Source organism: Diorhabda carinulata, chromosome 6 (assembly GCF_026250575.1).
Source record: "Diorhabda carinulata isolate Delta chromosome 6, icDioCari1.1, whole genome shotgun sequence".
Lineage (NCBI taxonomy): Eukaryota > Metazoa > Arthropoda > Insecta > Coleoptera > Chrysomelidae > Diorhabda > Diorhabda carinulata.
In genome coordinates, this window is record NC_079465.1 from 26,214,457 (window position 1) to 26,237,355 (window position 22,899).

General features: G+C 33.9%; 1 protein-coding gene across 1 annotated transcript; it reads left to right on the forward strand.

Annotated features, from left to right (window-relative positions):
- The first annotated feature begins 4,180 nt into the window (after positions 1 to 4,180).
- Positions 4,181 to 22,807, forward strand: LOC130895802 (lysosomal acid glucosylceramidase-like). The gene is made up of 9 exons (XM_057803352.1): positions 4,181 to 4,223; positions 7,590 to 7,920; positions 10,440 to 10,590; positions 14,538 to 14,822; positions 16,559 to 16,672; positions 17,297 to 17,447; positions 18,521 to 18,597; positions 19,674 to 19,948; positions 22,633 to 22,807. The coding sequence occupies exons 1-9, from the start codon at positions 4,181 to 4,183 to the stop codon at positions 22,736 to 22,738; spliced, it is 1,533 nt and encodes a 510-aa protein (XP_057659335.1). The 3' UTR covers positions 22,739 to 22,807.
- The last annotated feature ends 92 nt before the right edge of the window (positions 22,808 to 22,899 follow it).

Here is a 22,899-nt window from a genome sequence, read left to right on the forward strand (position 1 = left end):
GTATCGTTTATTTATCTACCAACCATGACCCCATCCGTGTCCCCATCCATGTCCCCATCCGTGAGCGAAAACGGGACCGTGATGAACAGGAGCAGCCACAACTACACCATGAGCGACTGGAGTAGCAATAACAGGTGTGGCAACTACGGCGGTATGGACAGCTGGAACGGCAACTATAGCACCGTGATGTCCCCAACCACCTGGAGCTGGTGCGCAGGTAGCCGCCGCCACGAAGGCGAAGAGAACTAAGCACTGTAAAAAGTATTTTGCTTTATAAACGACAACTGGCACCACCGCCTAATCCACAATCTTGTAAAAGTAAAATATCGAATATAAAGATAAAACTAAGTTGGAATTTCCGAAACCAACACTTAGAATCAGTCTGATGCTCGTTTTGATTAGTTGTCGTCTTCTGAGACTGAAGGTAAATTAAAATCTTACCAACCAAGTTATCGTCTGCAGAAATCGAAAGTAAATAAACTTTTAATTTACTTTCAATTTCTGGGGATGATACTGTGGTTATAGAAAAACAGTGTAATTGTAAGTGTTGATGTGTTTTAGTAAAACTATAAAAACAGGAAGAAATCTAACGGCAAAGCTTTCGAAAAGAAGCAATCGCTTCTTTGGAGGCCAATTTTATTTCGGTTTTTAAGTTTCTGATAGTTGTTTGTCTGTAAATACTTCATGTTCACTTTTGAATTACTTGCAACCAGTTATGAGGCCGTAGAAGACGAGGTAAGAGGATAAGTCTTCTTCTTCTTGTGGTGCTTATTCGTAACGAATACTGGCGATCATCATGACAATCTTTATTCTATCAGCGGCAATGCTGAAAAGTTGTTTTTATTGAACCATGTTCTAAGGTTCTTAAACCAGTAAACTCGTGTTCTTCCAAGACGTCTTTTGCCTTGCACGATGGTGTTTGCGAGTAACAGGATCAAATCTAACGGCAAAATTCTTGTAAAGAAGCAATCGCTTCTTTGAACGACAGTTTTTTTTCGGTTTGTAGGTTTTTAAGGTCCTGATAGTTCTTTGTCTGTAAATACTTCATGTTCGCTTTCAAATTACTTGCAACCAGTTATGAAGCCGTAGAAGTTGATGTAAGAGGATAAGTCTTCTTCTTCTTGTGGTGCTTAGTCGTGACGAATACTGGCGATCATCATGACAATCTTTATTCTATCAGCGGCAATACTGAAGAGTTGTTTTTATTGAACCATGTTCTAAGGTTCTTAAACCAGGATACTAGTGTTCTTCCTAGACGTCTTTTGCCTTGCACGATGGTGTTTGCGAGCTTTTATGGCTATCATTACATCTCTCTTCTTATTCACTCCTTTTAGAAAGCTCAGGATGAAGGATGGTTCTAACTTCTCCTAGATATTCGTCTTCTATCATACGTTTCCAAGTATAGTGCTCAGGACTTCCTTAGTCTTGAAGAAAATGTGGATAAAAGTCTTATTCTATAAAATCGTCGATATGATTTCATGATTTCATTTAAAGGAAGATATAGACGAAAGCAATAAGCAAGCAATATGCCCCAACTTTCTAAATTCTAAATCTTCTATATTGTTTTCCAGCAGATTCCACAAATGCGTTCAGTTCTTCAAAGGATTTATCTTCTTACCTAGCTCATTCCAAAACGAACCTGTATCTCTTGATACTGGAGCTTAGAGCTCTAATGGCGTTGCATAATAAATCAAGTACCGGAAATCTGCCATTGCAATATGCCCCAACTTTCTAAATGTATTGGTTTTAATCTGATCTGTGATTGGTTTTTTTTTTGATTTTCGGTAGCTATGGAGTGTAGAGAAAAGGAAAACAATCTGTGTTTATGTAAATGATTTTTTAGTTCGGTATAATTCAAATTCATCTACAATTACTACATTCATACCATTTTTTTTACACCAGTATCATTCTGGAAGGTTTTTGAACTATTTTTTAACATATAACCACCATATCGAGAACAAGTAGAAATCAAGTAATAAATCAGGGTTTTATGGTGGATGATCTATGAACTTAACCTTCTAAATGGTTCTCAATATAAGAACTGGGGTGGAAGCTTGTAATGTCATCATAAAGAATAATGTTTCCCGAAATTTTTCATGATTTCTGGTAACAAACAGGCAATTATTTTTGTAGTTGTGCTTATTCTGCTTATAATTTTTAGTGGATTTGGTTCGTTTTCATATCTGGATCAGGTTTAAAAAATAAAAGAATATCATTTAGGAGGTACTTCTGTTTCTATCGTGATTAGAAACTTCGCAGAGATACAGCAAAATAAGATTTTGGGGTGAAAACACACTCAAAATTGGCATACATTTGATGAGAGTTTCAGGTCCCAAAATTTCGAAAATCCGTGCCCGTAATTTTGTTAAGAGTTGCTATTCACTATCTCAAAGTTTCCCAGAATCTAGTAAATCAAAACCGACCAATTTAATTTAAGGATTTAGCTCAAAATTGTCTAATTGCCTACAGTGGGTTAGTACGCTATGCTTTTGACTTGGTTGAAAAGTCGGTCAACAGAATACGATATCAAAAAATCGATGATATTAACGAAGAAGAATGTAGAAAGATTTATAAAAGAGGCTGAAGATGATAATTTAATGTAAATTATAATAGTAAATGCAGATTGTTTGAAATTACAATTCCAGAAATCAAAATACACACAAAGTTTGCTCAGTACCTGGTTCTACCTAATGCTGAAGGATACACAGGACATTGTTTCAGACACTCGTTATCGTGTCTCTTAACAGACTCAGGAGCGAACATTCTGATAATAAAACAACACGGAGGATGAAAATCCAACATTGTAGTCGAAGGTTAAGTTGAAAGTTCGTTAGAAAATAAGAGAAGAATTTCAGAAAACGTTCTGGACAAACCCCCTGGCATATATGTAGATATTACAGCTTCAAATGAAATTAACATTAGATAAGAAGTTCAAGAGAATATTCACCCAGAAAATGGAATTACTTTGAATAACTATAACTTCAATAGAGTTATTTTCAATGTTTATAAATCTTAAAATACTATCGAATTGAAATAATGATTAATTGTCAGTTTAAATAATTAAATAATCGTCAGTTTTCACAGTAATTAACAAATTATTGTTTGAAACTTGAACGGATACGTAAAATTTTCACATAATTAATTTTCTTAGCTGATATATGAAGGTGAGGATTCCTAAGACTGATTCAAACTGTCACATTTGATAGAGGAATTAGATAAAATAAACTTACCGCAAATTTCATCATTGAGAAAATATGTTAAGTACTTGATGAACTAGTGTAACGAGATGTATTTATTCCTTTCACCTTCGCCCTATTATATATAGAAGAACCTACTACTAGAATGCCTTATACGTTCTTTTACAGCGACCTTCGTCTAATTAAATGAGGAAAAAAATGTGACAACGTCTATTTTATTGTTATGTACATCCGCATACTGATATTTCGAAATAGTGTGCTAAAGAAAACTGCAAAGTCATTTAATCTTATTCAATACTTTACGATATTATAAACAAAAATTCAATATCTACTCGAAGAATTTACAAAAATAAAAATTTTTGGCATAAAACGGATTGATAGGGCGACGTAAGATATTCCTTTATCTAAAAATTGCGGCCCTAATAAAGAAAGAGCTCAATTAATGCGAATTACCTATTCGATGAACCGATATGGTTTAATAACTACTTTGGTCAATCGGATTACCTCTTACAAAAGTGACAGCAAATTATACCCTGACAGATGTTCGCTTGCCGAACACGTTTTTTATGAAAGCGATTTGATGGATTATGAATCTGACAAAGTAATAACAACAAAAAAATAATTACAAAAAACAAGATATTAAAAAAATTCACTTCAGTGTAATCTTTGCATATCTCTCAAATTTTGAATAATTTTTTGCGGCTGATTTTGAGTCATTTGTAGTTGTTACCTGTTGTTGCTGCTATCTCGTGACTTAAAAAGAGGTAGTAGATAGTAGTAACGTCGTATAGTATTAGTATTTTGTGGTTACGTCAAAAATTTTAATTTTTTTAACTTTCTTTAAACATATTTGTAATCCTGTCAACGATACGCCCTTGTTGCATAATTTAGATATGTATTCAAATTTGAGGTTAAGCCAGCCATATATAAATATAAATACGTTCGCATACATATCGGGATATTTTTTTAGACGACACTCCAAGATGCCATTAATTGTTTTTCCTCACCTCATAGTTTTATTAGCAGGTAAGTAGTTTGATTTTAAAATTTTCTAAAAAATATATTAGGCACCTTCATTTATTCTTATCTGGATAGGAATTTACAATAGAGACGAGGCGAGACTTTCAATAATCTCACCTCGGATTGGTAAATCTAAAAAAGTCGTGTCTTGTGATCAGTTTTCTCGTTAAGGTTTCGTTGAATTTAAAGAAAAATCATTTTAGTTTCGCTGTTGTCTCTCGACCAGTTTCTCATCTAGGTTTCGTCACTTTTAATCGATTCTTATCGTGATCAGTTTTCTTCTCAAGGTTTAGTTGGATTCAAGTAAGTCTCATTTTAGTTTCGATCTCGCTTCGTGACCAGTTTTCAGCCTCGATTTCGTTACATATAAAAAATTCTCGTATTATGATCAGTTTTCTCGTCTCGGTTTCATTAAAAATAATAAATTCTCGTATTAAGATCAGTTTTCTCGTCTCGGTCTCGTTATATTGAAAAAAGTCTCGCTATTGTCTCGCGACCAGTTTCTCATATAGGTTTCGTCACATTTAAAAAAGTCTCGTATTAATCGACTCTTATCGTGAACAGTTTTCTTCTCAAGGTTTAGTTGGATTCAAGTAAGTCTCATTTTAGTTTCGATCTCGCTTCCTGACCAGTTTTCAGCCTCGATTTCGTTAGATATGAAAAATTCTCGTATTATGATCAGTTTTCTCGTCTCGCTCTCGTTATATTGAAAAAAGTCTCGTTTTAGTCTCGCTATTGTCTCTCGACCAGTTTCTCATCTAGGTTTTGTTACATTTAAAAAAGTCTCGTATTAATCGACTCTTATCGTGAACAGTTTTCTTCTCAAGGTTTAGTTGGATTCAAGTAAGTCTCATTTTAGTTTCGATCTCGCTTCCTGACCAGTTTTCAGCCTCGATTTCGTTAGATATGAAAAATTCTCGTATTATGATCAGTTTTCTCGTCTCGCTCTCGTTATATTGAAAAAAGTCTCGTTTTAGTCTCGCTATTGTCTCTCGACCAGTTTCTCATCTAGGTTTTGTTACATTTAAAAAAGTCTCGTATTAATCGACTCTTATCGTGATCAGTTTTCTCGTCACGGTTGAGTTGGATTCAAGTAAGTCTCATTTTAGTTTCGATCTCGCTTCGTGACCAGTTCTCAGCCTCGATTTCGTTAGATATAAAAAATTCTCGTATATGATCATTTTTCTCGTCTCGGTTTCATTAAAAATAAAAAATTCTCGTTTTAAGATCAGTTTTCTCGTCTCGGTCTCGTTATATTGAAAAAAGTCTCGTTTTAGTCTCGCTATTGTCTCGTGAGCAGTTTCTCATCTAGGTTTCGTCACATTTAAAAAGTCTCTTATTAATCGACTCTTATCGTGATCAGTTTTCTCGTCACGGTTGAGTTGGATTCAAGTAAGTCTCATTTTAGTTTCGATCTCGCTTCGTGACCAGTTCTCAGCCTCGATTTCGTTAGATATAAAAAATTCTCGTATATGATCATTTTTCTCGTCTCGGTTTCATTAAAAATAAAAAATTCTCGTTTTAAGATCAGTTTTCTCGTCTCGGTCTCGTTATATTGAAAAAAGTCTCGTTTTAGTCTCGCTATTGTCTCGTGAGCAGTTTCTCATCTAGGTTTCGTCACATTTAAAAAGTCTCTTATTAATCGACTCTTATCGTGATCAGTTTTCTCGTCACGGTTGAGTTGGATTCAAGTAAGTCTCATTTTAGTTTCGATCTCGCTTCGTGACCAGTTCTCAGCCTCGATTTCGTTAGATATAAAAAATTCTGGTATATGATCATTTTTCTCGTCTCGGTTTCATTAAAAATAAAAAATTCTCGTATTAAGATCAGTTTTCTCGTCTCGGTCTCGTTATATTGAAAAAAGTCTCGTTTTAGTCTCGCTATTGTCTCGTGAGCAGTTTCTCATCTAGGTTTCGTCACATTTAAAAAGTCTCTTATTAATCGACTCTTATCGTGATCAGTTTTCTCGTCACGGCTTAGTTGGATTCAAGTAAGTCTCATTTTAGTTTCGATCTCGCTTCATGACCAGTTCTCAGCCTCGATTTCGTTAGATATAAAAAATTCTCGTATTATGATCAATTTTCTCGTCTCGGTTTAGTTATAGTTGAAAAAGTCTCATTTAGTTCCTTCTAGTCTCGCGAAAAGTTTTTCATCTTGGTTTCGAGAAATTTAAGAAAGTCTCGTTTCAGTCGCCTCGTCTCGTGATCAGTTTTCTCATCTCGCTGTAACTATATTTGAAAAAGGAAGTCTAATCTCTTTATTTCGATGTCGAATATTTAAGAAAAAAGAATCTCGAACAGTGAATCTCGTTTTAGTACCTATTTCTTCTCGAAACCAATTTTTCGTTTCGGTGGTGATCAATTAAAAGAAGAAATTTTGTTTTACCCTCGATATCGTCTCATATCAGTTTCAATGAATTAATAAAGTCTCGTTTAGGTTCCGATTGCGACTCGCGAGCAGTTTTCTCGTCCCGGTGTCGTTATATATGAGACAGCCTTGTATGAATCGTCTCGTTTTATGATCAGTTTTCTCGTCTCGGTTTTGTTATATTAAAAAAAGTCTCGTTTTAATTCGTTCTAATTTCGCGATCAGTTTCTCATCTCGGTTTCGAGAAAATTTAAAAGAATACTTTTTAGTCCTCTTTTCTCCGCGATCATAGATTATAAAAAAGTAAATTTTGTTTTAATCTCAATCTCACTTCATATCAGTTTCATTTTAATACCGACTTCGTCTCGTAAAAATTTCCTCGTCTCGTTGATTAATGAGATCTCGTCTCACGACCAGTTTTATCACCTCGGTTTCTCTAAATTTGGGAAAGTCTCGTATTAGCCGCCTCATCTCGCGACCAGTGTTCTCATCTCGTTTCGTTATAATTAAAAAAGGAAGATTCAATTTAGTCACGATTTCATCTCTGGGGCAGTTTTCTTATATTGGTTTTAAAGTTTTCTCCTCCGGATCTCACTATTTTACAAAAAAATAAATGTCGATCTAGTCTCTCGAGCTTCTCGATCTCAATTAACGAAAGTTTCGTTTCATATACTTCTCGTTTGTTTTAAATATGTTTTCAGTTTTCGATTTCATCGTTTCGAGCAGTTTATTTTATTAAAATTTTCTTTCCTATATTACAAATACTTCTTTTGTTTCGTCAGATACAGCTTTACCACGTGCCATTTTCAATAAATAAATAATTTAAAATTTATTAGCAACGTTAAATAGTTTTACTTTACTGAAGCCGATAAATGGACCATTCAACACAAGTTTCTATTTTAATTTATTTATTTTACTGAACATTAACCGTTTTATGGGGATAATTTCAATGAGAAAAACCAAATTTATTTGGTCTGAAGCGCATTCACAAATCTGTTTTTTCAGTATTTCATTGGACAAAACCCGAAAAATGTATTCCCAGACATTATGGTAGTGATAGTACAGTTTGTGTATGTAATGACACTTATTGCGACTCCATACCTCCAGTTAAAAAGGTAGAAGCACCTAAATATTTATTATTTACGTCGAGTAGAAATGGACTTAGGTTGAACAAAACTGAAGGTACTTTCGTGTCGAATCGTATGTTCACAATAAATCGTATGATAATTACCAAAATCGAACGTCAGACGATTATTGGATTTGGTGGCGCGTTTACAGATTCAGCTGGATTCAACATTAAGTCCCTTGGAAAGAACGCAAGTGATAATATAATGAAGTGAGTACTTTTTCGTAACGAAAAAAGGGAAAGTTTTGTTAATAACTAGATTTTTCCAATCCCCATCTCCATCTCCATCTCTTTGATCGACAAATTACTTTGCTGTTGAATGACTAAAGTTTGTGAACTACTTGCAACAGCTTCAGGAGACATGGTACATTGGGACTGCATATTGGCAGTTTTGCTTCTATTCTCCATTGAGCTATCCACATAACTTTTTGCCACAATACTAGATTTCCATCCTCCTAGCCTTTTTGATTGGAGTACATTTGAACTGCTGTTGGCAAGCGGCGGTTCTTCTTAAAGCGTGGACTGTAAAGCCGTTCGAGTCCTCTTAATTAAAAAAAGGAGCAAGTAGCAAAAATACTGGATCAATAATAAAAAATGATCTACTTGTATGTATTTTGGAATCAGGAATTTCAACCGAAATTACCATACCATAATACCTGTGCACTTGTATAAGCTCAAACTCGATTTTTGTTTGAAAAATATTCGTTTAAAGCTCATAAATACATCGATACAAATTCTGCCTTGTGTTGGTAAGGTTTGACTTAAACCATGGCACCCTTGGTGGGGATCATTGGCACCCTACGATTCATCTTATTGCCGCAGATCAAAAATAAATTGCGAGGTGGACGTTTTTCTACATCTGAAGAAGCGGTTGATGCGTCCAAAGCACATCGGAATGGGAGAAATGCTTTTAATGAAGAATATTTCGAAAAACGATAAATCCGTATCCCGCTCAGACGGTGATCCTTTCCTGGTGCTGGACGAAGGGCCACATCTGTAATCCTGTCCACATCATTCTTTGTTTCCTTAAGTTTTACAATTAATAACCTTCCGAATCGGAATCTTCAATATCATCGTCATTAAATAAATTTCATCGTCGCTTTCTTGGGCTTTAAAACTTCTCATTTTGTTTCAAAAATGTAATTGGTTCGAAATATTTTGAGTGTTTATAGCTTTTGTTGTGTCAATTTCGAAAAATAAGCCACCACACCGAGAAAGAACTGCATATTTTTATCATCTTTCATACCAAAAATATTGAATACGCAGTTTCGTAAATTTTCCGCGATTTATCTGGCAAATATTTTTTTTTTACTTTATAGTATTGAAACCTAACCAGCAAGTTCACAATTTTTGAATCAAAACACACAATTAAATTAACGGCTATTTGATTATTTTCTATTTTATAATTATCGCATAAGTAGATCATTTCAAAATTCAAATTTGACATCAATAATTTTCTGACTTGAATATTGTATTATAATTTTTTTATAGTTTTTCTTGTCACAGGAAAACAATTATACACGGGAAAAATACTAGATTGTAGCTAAAATTTATCACTTTTATCCCTTGTATAATACAGGGTGGCGCAATAAAAGGTGTATATTGCATCATCTTTTTTCGCGAGGTAAACGGTGCGTGGGCGGGGGGAGCCTAGCCTGGTTGGATAGTTGCACACGTGAAGTTTTAGTAGCCATGAGTCACTTCGACGGAAAGCGATGCATTGGTCGTTCACACGTCTTGACAAGGCGTCTGTATCGTTCAGAACAAAGATTAAGACACATTAATGCAGCTCCTAGTGCAAATTTAAGTGAAATGTGGGTTGAGCGTTTTTAAGAGACCAGTTCCACGTTTAAACCACCAGCAAAAGCTCGTCCAAGAACGTCTAGGACCACAGACAATATTGATAAGGTGAAGGAGTCAATACTAGAAAATCCGGAAGCGATCTGCGGCTTTAAATTTATCGTGACGAAGTTTACAGCTAATTTCGAAGTTGAAACTTAAACTACATCCTTATAAGCTCCAGTTAACACAGGAGTTAAAAGATACCAACTTTGGAGCAAAGTTGGAATTTGCTGAAGAAATTCTTAGACGATTTTCCTCTTTAGACAACATCCCTGGGCAGTAATCTCCAGCAAAAGACTTATTGGCCGTTTATTTTTTGAAGACGAAACATCACCGTTAACACCGATCTCTATGTTGCGATATTAGAGGGATATTTGACTCTAGAACTTGCGAGATCAAGAATAACGAATACGAGAACTTGGTTCCAACAAGACGTTGTGATCTGTCACACATCAAATGTTTCTATGGCTGCTGTGAGACAGATGTTTCCTGCAAAACAAATTTCCAAAAGAAGTGATATCCCTTGACACCCACGTAGCCATGACTTGAAGCCTCTTGATTTTTTTTGGGGGGGGGGGACACCTCAAACATAAAGTCTACATGAACAATCTGAGGGACATCAATTAGCTGAAGGAAAATATCTTTCTATTGCACCACCCTGTAAATAACTATTATCGTGCATTTCATGTTGAATATTTTAAACGCGAGTATTCAACCACTATGCGTTGTTTGACACGATCAAGTTTAATACTGATATGAGATTTTACAATGTGATGTTACGGTAAATAATTTTTTTGATTTATAAACGTGTCGGGGTCGCAGCGAATAGATTAACCCTCGTATTTTTGGGTTTTTCTATTCACTTTACAGTTTTGTTTGTATTTTAGATCGTATTTCAGTGAAAATGGTATTGGATATACAATTGGAAGGGTACCTATAGGTATGACTGATTTTTCGTCTAAAGAATATAGTTACGCCGAAACACCTGATGTTAATTTAACTAATTTTCAACTAGCACCTGATGATTTTGAATATAAGGTATTTATAAGTTGAGGACACATTATTTCATTTCATTTATCTATATTTAGCAATATTAATTCCCAGCTGAAATAATCGTATATTTATTCGATAAACATTATCAGAGAATTTTACGAGGGTTCTTTGAGAAGTTTCCGACCTCAACTTGAAGATGATGGGATATACGAGAGGTTGCTACTTGAATTTTTAGCTAGACATTGAGATCAATACACTTTTACAATTTTCCCCATTCCGATTGACGTACCTCCAAAGATTTGAAAGCATCAACCGCTTCTCCAGGTGTAGGAAAACGTTAACCTCACAATTTATTTTTGTCTTGCAGCTTTTGTTAGAATTGGCTCGTCTTGAAAGACGATTTTTGTTGTTTCGGTTTCATATTTATAGATCCATGATTTGTTGACTGTCCAGATCCCATAGACGTCTTTTGAAGCACTGCGATTGAATTGTTTCGACATTTTTTTGCACCAATCGACACGAACCTTTCCAACGCGAGCAATCTTGTTGAAAGTCAAGTAGACCTATAGAGACCAAAATGGGATTACCAACGAAGCTCATTTACTTGAGATGGTGCTTCATCACCAAAAGTTGAAGCGAGTTGATGGGCAAATTGCTGTTGGCTCAATCCACGTCAAAAGTCAGAGAAAATCATCAAACGAAAATGATTCCATTTTTTGACAAAGATGAATGTTTCAAGGATCTGTAAACAACTGAACTCGTATGACATCACGTTCTGTGTACGTTCACTATTAAAAATGACGGCAGTGCTAGATCTGATCAGTATTGCCACACCTCAAAACTAAAGTAGCAATTCTCGTATATACGGAGGCATTTCGATCGAAAAATTTTGGACAGCCGAACGAAACCTCATTAGCTTGACTGAGGACGAGTATTCGGAACGACCAAAAACGCGATATCATCAAAAAAGTTCACCAAGTAGTTCTGGATGTCGCGTTTGTTCACCTTGGACTAAAAGCCTATTTGAATAAACATTTTCCAGGTGTGATTGACGTAGTTTTAGCAAAATTAGTCGAATTTTTTGCTCTAAATTGAACTTAAGTCCACCACTACACTCCTGAAAGGTAATAATAGTTAAGACACGGGATTTCAAGAGACAAACTTGTTTCGGAAAAGGCAAAAGATGATTTCATCGACAGGGAAAGTGATACCAACCGTTTTTATGGAAAATCATAGGGGGTATATTTCCAAATTTGGCCCCCAGCCGACCACCCAGAAAAACGGCAACTACTATTTGACAAAGTTGAAAAGTTTGGAGAATTAGAGCATTGTTGCCCTAAATTTATAGACTATTTTGAAAAATATTAAACGATTCTGAAAATAATTTATTATTTCTATGTTAATTCGAAAATTTTTCTCGTAAAAACGACTTAAAATACAATTATTCTTCGAAATTAGTGGTTATCAGTATGAATATTAATATTTTAAATTTTTAATTCTCGCACTTTCGTGGTTGAGTTGATAAGGATTCCAAGGTCTTTTGGAAAAAACAAAATTATTGATAAACATAATAAAAATCCAATCAAGTCAATCAGGGGTTAAGTTGAAGTAATTCCAATGTAGAAGCAAATCTACTAAATTAGTTTCAATTTGATTCAATTGGACTTTTGTATTTCTAATTTCATTGATAATATTTTTAGTGTTGTCCAATTTAGTGATTTTATTCACGTATTTAGATAGAATCTTACAACTTTTCATTTTTTTCACCTCGTAATGAAATGTTAAGCAATCCAAAACAACCCTTATCACAACGACTCATCATTATCAATTATTTATTTATTACTATGAACTCAAACCTCATTAGGTTTATCGTTACTATAAATTGTCTGTATTTCATATTTCTGTCAGTTTCATGGATTGTCAACTTTAACCCCATTAAGGTGTCATCATCAATTATTTATTATTTTATAAGATAAGAATTTATATATAAAGTAATACTTAGTTTTCTAATTTGATATTCGTCAGTTTAGTGTAACCAATCATAACTTTAAATTATTAAATCCTCAGTTTGCTAAATAAATTGTTTTTTTTTAAAAAAGCAACTTGGTGAATTGAGTTATTTAATTCTACTGTAATTTGATCCGTTCCTGAGTTATAGCTGAAGGCCGTTTTTAGCTATGTTGTTAACTATGTTACTCAAATTTTGATATATGGCAACACTGATGTCAATATGTCAAATCTGACATTGCAATTAGAACGTGTGCTATTTGAGTTGTTTACAGATTCTTGAAACATTCATTTTGGTCAAAAATGGATTTAAATCACAAACATTTTGAGCTGATCAACCCGGTTTGACCTTCGAGCAAGTAGAACGGTCAATTCTGATTGGTACACCAGCATTTGTGTGCCAGAAGTGTTCGCAAAAATCAGTTCCAACAAAAACGTTTTTGCTCAGTCAAAACATCGAATTGATGCGTCATCCGCTGTACAGTCTTTGTTTGACACCCAATTTTTCCTTCTTCTTTCCGCAGATCAAATATAAATTGCGAGTTCGACGTTTTTCTGCACCTGAAGAAGCGGTTGATGTTTTCAAATGACACGTTTTGGATGTACCTCAATCGGAATGGAAAATTGGTTCACATGCTTGGAAAAATCTCGAAGTAGTACACTTGTATAGCATAAATACAAAAAGATTAATGATATTCCAAGTTTACTGAATGAATTTTGTTTTTCCAATATACAACAAAAGTCTAATGGCAGTTTTGTTGTTCAAAGGAAACGAAAGTAAACAGTTCCCGTTAGTTATTTTGTAAATATAAAAGCAACATACCATAACATGCTTTATATCAATCCAAAACATTGTTGTTTATGCAGCAGGATCAGAAATATTATTTACAGATTGGCAATTACATTAAAATATTGTGCCCAGCCAGAAAAACATTTTGGATGAACCTTTATTAGATAAGCAGAAAGTTTATTCACCTCCTCTGCACATATTCATCAAAATTTTTGTTAAAACCTTATGTAGAAAAGGAAATGCGTTCATTTATTTGAAGCAGAAAGCTTGAACAAGAAATTTGGTTGCTTGAACCTCAAACCAAAATTTAGTTGTAAGAATTATCTAATCTACGAAGTACTTAGGTTGCAAAATGTTATTTAAAGTGAACTTTCTGTTCCCGACAATTTGGGTGCGGTTCGGGACGATCATTTAGGAACATTTCAACAACCAATTGTTCAGAAATATGCTACCGGAGTACTATTGGACCTTTAAACGTGAAACCGCTCCAAGCGAATACAGATAGGGCAAACAATTTTGCTGAAAATGATATAGAACAAAAAATAGGCCTAACACCAAACGCGTTACTAAATAAAATATGGTCTTCAGTTAGTATCTTAAGAACAACAAAACTGAGACTATTTCTGACCCATGTAAAATCTTTTCTGGGTCATGTGGTCGAAAATTGGAAATATGATAGGAAGAGGTTTTAGATGCCTACGAGTTATACGTAAAATTTTTTGGCTAAACACTTTTGGAGACGACGTAACGATGATGAAGTGGAAATGGAGATGGATAAGTTATACATTACGTTAACCAACAACAAACATAACCAGACAAGTATTAAATCAAAGTATAATAGACAAAACAAGATTGAGCATACATTCACGAACATGAAGAAGAATTATTCGAGAAAGAACTGCAAGATATAAACTTACCATGGAAAGAGGCTTCACAAATAGTCAAAAACAGGAGGAAATGGAAATTTGGACTTTCACCACAGTCATTTCAAACCATACAGTTACATAAGCTGATTCTTTGGCCGAGAAAATGTCTTCAAGATATTTTGAACGATTATAAATCTGCTTTTAATGAGTCTAAATTAAAATCAAGTCACAATTACTTTGGTATCGATTCCAATCCATAAATAAAATAAATTTTGAGTAGTATATGCACTGTAAGATTTTAAGGGCAACAAAAACTGTTTTTTTTTTAGATTCCTTTTATCAAACAAGCCAAAGAACTAACCGGAGACAATTTTAAATTGTTCGCAACCGCTTGGACTTCGCCTAAATGGATGAAAGCTATCGAAAAGTTTACAACAATTTTCGGAACACTGAAATCGGAAATGTATCAATCATGGGCTTTGTATCACTTGAAATTTTTACAAGAATATAAAAAAAATAACGTATCGTTTTGGGGTATCACCACTGGTAATGAACCTAGCGTAGGATTCACTTTATTCAAAATACCTTCAGTGGCGATGACTCCCAGTCAGATGGTAGGTACATATTTTTTATTAAATTCGAATCAGACATTTTGAAAAATAAATCACACCCGAGGAAAAGTTATAAACAACAAAAAAGAGAAATACTAAGAAATGAATCAATGAAGAAGATAAAATGAAAGAAACACGCGATAAAAGAGAATGAATTTGGGCTCGGAGACCATGAAACATGAAATTAAAACAAGCTAACGACTGAAACACAATCGAGCTGCGAAAAATACTAAAAAGAAAGGAGAGAAGTTAAAAGATTAGTTGAGGGATAAAAAGAAAGATAATAGAATTTGGATAACCATTAAAAATGCAAGGAAAACAGGTAATAATAATAAAAACTCACTCATAAACATTACAAGTAAAGATATAATAACAAACGAAGATAATATCATAGAAAAATAGACAGTAGATATAACTTTCTTTCCTATTTTTCATTTGAATTCCTTCTTGGCTTGCCTCTTCTGTTCTATTTGTTTGTTTTGGTTCTCCATATCAATTTAACGACACTGACTAATAAAAAAAGGGCACAAGGGATTGCATCAGTTATAGAGGAATCACATTAATGAGTGAGGTCAGCAAGATATATATGATAGAAATCAGATTAAAACACAAACTAGAAAAAACCATAGAAGATGAAATAAAAAAGATTTATATCAAACTTCATAATTAGACAAATAGCTTAAACACCCATAATAAACACATGAAAAATTGGGTGGAAAAGAAGAAAAACTAAGAACAAAGGTATTCACCCCTAAGATATACAGTACCTGTCAAAAGTTTTTGGTTAGGGGATATTTTGCTTGATATTATGAATACTACAACTACACTTTTTTTTTGATGTAACCTACTTTTGCTTTAACTATTTTTTGGTATTCTCGACAAATAATCGTCGTCTATTTGGTTCCATTCATTTTTCAGGATATCCCAAAGACGAGAATTGGAAGTAAGACGCTACTTTCTGACTTCCCAGTACAATTTATCCCACAACAACTCATTTGGGTTAAGTTTGGGCAGCTTTGATAGGCAAATCATTACTTTAATGACATTTTTCCTTTCAAATTTTTTCAAATACTCTTTGCGCAGCTTCAAGTAATGCTTGGGATCGTTGTCATGTGTTAAGACGAATTTTCTGCCGATCAGGCGTTGGCCAAAATGTACTACACTTTCTTTTAATATTTTTATACCTATTTTCTTCAAAAATTTTTACCAGGTCTCCAGTCGCCTTCCTCCAAAACACCCTCAAACCATCACCGAGCCTCCATCTCCACCATGGATCTTACATCCGTTCTTTCTTTGACCTGACACACGGAGACCATAAACTCTGACCTGTCACTCCATATAACTCTCTCTCACTCTTATAGTGTCCAATTTTCATCTTCTTTAGCCCACTACAACCTGTCAATTTTATTTGGACGTCTTAAAAGAGGTTTCTCCACTGCTACGCTTCCAAAAAGATCAGCGTCTTTCAATCAAGGCAGATTCCTAGAATCATTAATCTGTGTTGCTATCTCTGGGCTTTATGATTTTTCGAGACCCCCCTGAACGTTTTCTATCGCCAAAGCTCCTGGTATGTGATGGTTTTTCCAATCCTTAGGTACTGTACATCCAACATTCACCCATGTCTGATTTAAATACTTAACTTTTCGGTTTTTTCGCGAAATTTCGCCTTTTATAGTTGCTGGGGCTTGAAATCGAATGTTTTTATAGACAAAGAATGTAGCTGATTAATTTAATTACAGGGTAAATGGATATCGCAATATTTTGGACCTACTATAAGAAATTCCGAGTTTGCTGATATCAAAATCATCACTTTTGATGATGTAACTGCAATGCTACCTCTCTGGATTGTTCTTGTAAGTATTTCAGATTTTTTCAGTACTATTTCCAGGAGTTCAATGTACTTATTTAAGAAAACCACCCAAATGATAAAATTCCCTTTCAACAGCATTCAAGAGCTGTTTGATGTGGCTACCATCTAACCGTTGGAATTCCTGGAGCCTAGTCTTTGATTTACATTCGCGTAGATTCAACTTTTAACAAGACCCCAGAAAAAGATATCAGGTGGAGATGAGTCTGGGCTATGAGGAGTTTAAATGAAAATATTGGCACCCAAACTATCACTTTTGGATGATCTGAAGATCTTTGGTGTTTCTATTTAGGTTCTTCTTCACACCAAAATCTGCAATCTGCTTTATTGATATGTCGTAAACGTGGGCTTCGTTTGAGAAGAAATTTTGTTGTCAAAACGCCCAAACAGCGCCGTAGTCACCTGTTTGTTTTTTGTAAATAATTGTGCCATTTTTGCGAAATTGTTTCACAAGAATCGCGCGTTGTTCTCCCGTGAAACCATCCATTGTGATTAAATTTCCAAAAACCAAAGAATTGCGTGGTTCTTACACTAGACCGTACGCAAAAGTACAAAAACTTATGGCGCGCTCTCTATAATTTCAAATTTTTTATTTTGTTTTGTTTTTCAGATGTTTTTTTTCTATCCTGGGGCCAAAAATTACGTTGACGGTATTGGTATTCATTGGTACTATGACAAAGCAATGCCAAAGCTTGTATCGCTCGATGGGACACACGCACTTTATCCTAATTTATTTATACTTGGTACTGAAGGTACTAGAGGTACGCAACATTTAAATTCTTCAATTAAAACTTCATTTACAACAATAATAATATAATCTATCTAGATATAAATATAATATAACGCAAGGTTAATTTTTAGAGGTTGGTACTTTTTAATATTAATTAATCATTAACTTCAAAAAACAATTTATCAGAGAAACCGACAAAAAGTTACGTCAATATATATGAATACGGATGATGCTGAGCGTCTGAGGGGCGTAATTTATTCTAACTAATCGAGATAAGATACGCGGTTATGAATAGAAAAGCTACGAGGGTTGTCTGGAAAGTTTTCTACCTCAAACTTAGGGTTTAATCACTTATTAGCATAATTTGTTCGCACACGACGTAATTCGAAGGAAATCGTCGCTTGTTTTTTCGGGAAAACTCAGAGAAACCAAAAAAAAACGAATCAATTTCCCTCACGACGACCTCTTACACATCAGTTTACGCTCAAACGTTTTTGGACAGTCAAAATATCGATTTGATGGGTTATCTGTCGTACAATCCTTGATTGCCTTTCTTTTGCCGTAGATCAAAAATAAATTACGTTTTTCGACACCTGAAAAAGTGGTTAATGCATTCAAATTACATGTTTTGGGATAAAAAAATGCCTTGTCGATTGGTTAAAACGCGTGTAGAAGTGAACTGATTTTAATGGAAAATATTTTGAAAAACAATAAAACCTCATCAAATTTTAAATTTTTGTTTTCATCCGTCTACCCCAAAACTTAACAGCCCTTATAAAATATCAGCTATGTTGGACGTTTATTTTTTTATTTGACAATCGTCTAAGTGAGTCGTTGTGAATATTTTTGTGACACGAAAAAAATTGAAGGGCCTGAAAGTCCTGAAACGAAAAAACAGTCAAGACAGTAAATTGCATTATCACGTGATAAGATAAAGGAAGAAACTGAAAGAAGCGATAGCATTGAAAAAAAGAAAATTCTTTTTTCTTTTTTAGGTAGAAAACTTTTTAGAGAACCTTCGTATCTATAAAGCGGATGCCGTATTATTAATTCAAATATATTAATCAGAAAATAAAATTTAATTTGATCATATTGTTGTTTAAGGTGAAAAGCCCTTCGAAAAAAATGTTATCTTGGGCTCATGGCAGAGGGCAGAGGATTATGCAAGTCATATAATAGAGGTGAGTACATGTATGAAGTTTTCATTACACTAGTCACGAAGTTGATCGAGGTTAACCGAATAAGATCGAACGCAACCTCGCCTCGGCCTCGCTCAACTTCCGATAAATGTCTAAAGTCGAAGGATTCGAAGTGCTTAAGGCCATACTACTTGACGTTATCTGAGGTTTATATACATTTGGTGACAGTTTTCGAAATCGCGAGATCGTAGCCCATGTTGCCAACTCCGCGATCACAGAGAATCTGAATACCTCGCGAGGTTGCACGACTGGACATGCGATTAGAACTTACAGGTTAACTTTGTCGAATCGAAGTTAATCTATGCGCGAAACGTGATTTATTAAGTATTAAGATATTTATCAAGTGGGCTGAAAACTTTGTACGCTGTCACATAGAGGGCGCTAATAAATTTGACAGCTGTCATATTATAAGTTAGTGAGTTATAGCATTTGTAATGGAGATGTTTGAAGGGATTTCGTGTCTTAACGAAGTATTGCTCTTTAGCAAAGAAAGAATATTTCAAATAGTCTCATAACTGCGTTCGGAAGCACTTTTCGGCATTTTGTGGAGAGAGAAAATTCAAAATATAAACGAATATCGCTTGAGCAATCGAAAATAATCGATTGTTTTTCTCTCATAGAATTAATTAATGATAACAAAATGTTACTAGCGAATAAAGAAAGATAGAGAGTGGTAAACCGATCCTCTTTGTCGCTCTGTTTTCGAAGCTCTCACAACTGATTGTTGTATCAAAACAGCTGATTAGATACAGTGGTTTACATAACCTCAAATTAAGACGTCAACACTAACGTAAATAAAGAGAGGTTATGTTACTATTCCCGAAGGAGAATGTCAAAATTACTGTAAATGACAACTATCAAAAGATGTCTTAATTCATTGATATTGTTTGTTGCTATCTCTTTCTAAGTTCTTCGATACACCTCGACAACTTTTTCCTCCAGTACAGTTTTCCAACTTTACGAGATCCAACCTGAATTTTGGGTCATACTAGTTCTGTCCCACATTCTTTAGTTTTCGTTGTGTATGGTATGAATTCTTTTTTTACGATATTTTTAAGAATTGTAATTATTGGGTAACCGGTTGGGTTGATTGGAATTTGGCATTAGATTGCGACGGGGGTCCAACGCTATCTGATGGTGTTGATTCCCCTATAATTGTAAACGCCACCGCTGGGGAATTTTTTAAACAACCGACTTACTACGCTATGGGACACTTTTCGAAATTCGTCACACCCGGATCCAAAGTTATAGAAGTTTCATACTTGGACGTATTTAAGCAAGTAGCAGCTTTCCAAAGACCAGACGGTGGGATTGTGGTAGTTATAGCTAACACGTAAGTAATATCCTACATAAAATCCTGTAGAGTGATTGGTTGATAAAAATTATGGACACTCAAGAATTGCCTCGTCGTTTCTGAACGATTCATTTTTTTATTCAATGCGCTGTCTCAATTTTTTGCGAAAATACAGAACTTTTAATTGACAGATTGCCGTTTCAAAAATACGAATCGTAATCAAATATGACAGATCATACAACTTTATAGGTGTATGCGAAAAACAATGAGACGTTATGTGTTTTTGTGTGTGGTTTTCTGGAAAATCCAATTCTGATGAACCGCTTGTTGTAAACAAACAAGAAGAGCTCATAGTACAAACGATCTACCATGGTTGAGATTGAGTGGTATACAATGTAACAAATGTAACAGATTTTTAATCTCTTGGAAGAAATTTGAAGCACGAATGTCATAAAACTATTGAAAGAATATTGGAAAAATTTGGATTAATATCTCATAGAATAAATGAGGCTCTAAAGCTATTGCGATGTCACGGACTGATTAGAATTGATTTCATCAGACTAGATGACAACTAGGATAATGCCTATTGGGCAAAATTTTTTTTACGGAAAAAAATGAAGAGGGGAATAGAGAGAGTTCAAATCCCAATTTACGAAATTACGTGACAAAATTAATAGTAGAAAGAAAATAGCGCCATCGTGTTAAATAAAAGTTATGTGCATAAAATTCATCATTTTTTGTCTATGCGTTATTTTTAACAATGAAAACCTCAAAAAATCGGTACAAATTTTGTTTTTTGCAATTTGCGCTGAACCTATACAAGACCCGTCTTTGTTACTATGTACAATATTGTAGAGAATTGAAAAATCTTCAAAATAAGCTTTTATGAATTAAATTTCGATTATTTTTTGCTTAGATAATTTAACCGAAAAGAGAAAATTTTTAATTTTTTAAATTGTTTATAATTTGTTTAATTTTAAATATAAAGGTTTCTTATTGACTGAAAATCGACATCTCGATGGACTTAATCAATGCTCTTAAGATGGGCCCCGTGGCTCTAATAGTTTTTGCAAAATGGCAATCAAACCATTTGAGGCTCTTTTTTTTCAAAGGGCCATTCTTGCTCACCGGATGGTCCTATCATCATTTGGAAAGTCGCGTTGTAAATAAGACCTCAAAAAAGTGTTCAGAAACAGGGGTAAAAAAAATTTATAAACAATTTATTGTTTTTTAAACATTTTATAAAAATATCGTAATACCAATGTCATATTCGGAAAGCTGGCATTTTAGTTTGGGGCGAAGCTAGACATTTTTTTTAAACTTTCACTGCGGCTTTGTTTTTCAATATTAAGGAATGTTTTTTGCGTCATTTTGTAGGGGAAGTTTCAAATTTTTATCAATAAAAGTTTCAATAGTCTATTATTGAAAATGTGCATTTGGTAGCAGTATAAGTGACACTATTTTTCCCCATTGATCCTCGAAGCTGCGACAGCGAAGGAGTGGGGATAAAAATATTATCTCAGTAACTATTGGACCGATTTTGATATTTTTGTTTAAACTGAGCTAAAACTCGTTCAGCTTAAATTAACTGTCACATTAGTTTTTTGCTAAAATTAATAATCTTCCCAGAATTTTCTTCTCTATGAATTTTGCAATTTTTTGTAAGATTTATTTATTAACTAAATAAACAGTTATTCATACTGGCATAAAATAATTTGCATTCTAGGTGAAAATACTTAATTTTATGAAGAAATATTTCGTATTTGCTGCTTTACTTGTTTATAATTTTTTTTGTCCCTTTTTTGAACACTTTCTTGAGGTCAAAAATAAATTCAAAAAACTGAGATGAGGGATTTTTAGTTCAACTCTTTTTCTTTCCAACGCGACTTTCCAAATGATGATAGGACCATCCGGTGAGCAGGATTGGCCCTTTGAAAAAAGGGTTTAATTGTCATTTTGCAAAAACTATTAGGGCCACGGGGCCCATCTTAAGAGCTGATTAAGTACATCGACATCTAGGTTTTCAGTGAATAAGAAATCTTTATATTTAAAATTAAACAAATTATAAACAATTTAAAAAATTAAAAATTTTCTCTTTTCGGTTAAATTATCTAAGCAAAAAATTATCGAAATTTAATTTATAAAAGCTTATTTTGAAGATTTTTCAATTCTCTACAATATTGTTCAAAGTAACAAAGACGGGTCTTGCATAGGTTCAGCGCAAAACACAAAAAACAAAATTTGTACCGATTTTTTGGTGTTTTTATTGCATAGACAAAAAATGTTGAATTTTATGCACATAACTTTTATTTAACCCCTAGAACACGATGGCGTTGGTTTTTCTCTACTAATTATTTTGTCACCAAAAGCCTTTTTGTTCGTAAGTGCCCTGGCCTAAATATCTAATTTGATATGTTTGGGGGAAATCAAATTTATAGATTTTTCTGTAAAAAATTTCGATTACCACATTTGTTGTTTGGATCTTTTTGGGTTTTTCTATTCTCAAAATTGTGATTTTTTTTTAATTATTTTCAATCCTCAAAATAAAATTTAACATTTTCAACTATAAAGCCTCTATATTTGATTAAAAGTATCTTATATTTTGAAATGCAGTATTGAATTTTGGATAACAATTTTTTCTATCGGACTATTAGCGTTTTTGATGACCAAAAATCTTGATTATGGGTTTTGTACTACTAAATTTTTATAAAAATTTGTTTTAGGAGACCGTTCGATGATAATATTAGAATTGTAGACAGAAATAAAAATAGAGGCGAAGTTTCACTTCATGTTGCTGCTCATTCGATAGTCACATTATTATATTGGTAATATTTGAGGAAAAAAATATTTTTGTAAATTATTTATCAATTTTGCATTAATAAAAACTTTTGATTCAAATTATTTTTTATTGTTACATCCTTATATCGAATACTCAGTAATATAAAAATCTGCTTAACACTTTGAGCCTCGGTGCGGTCCATAGACCTGCA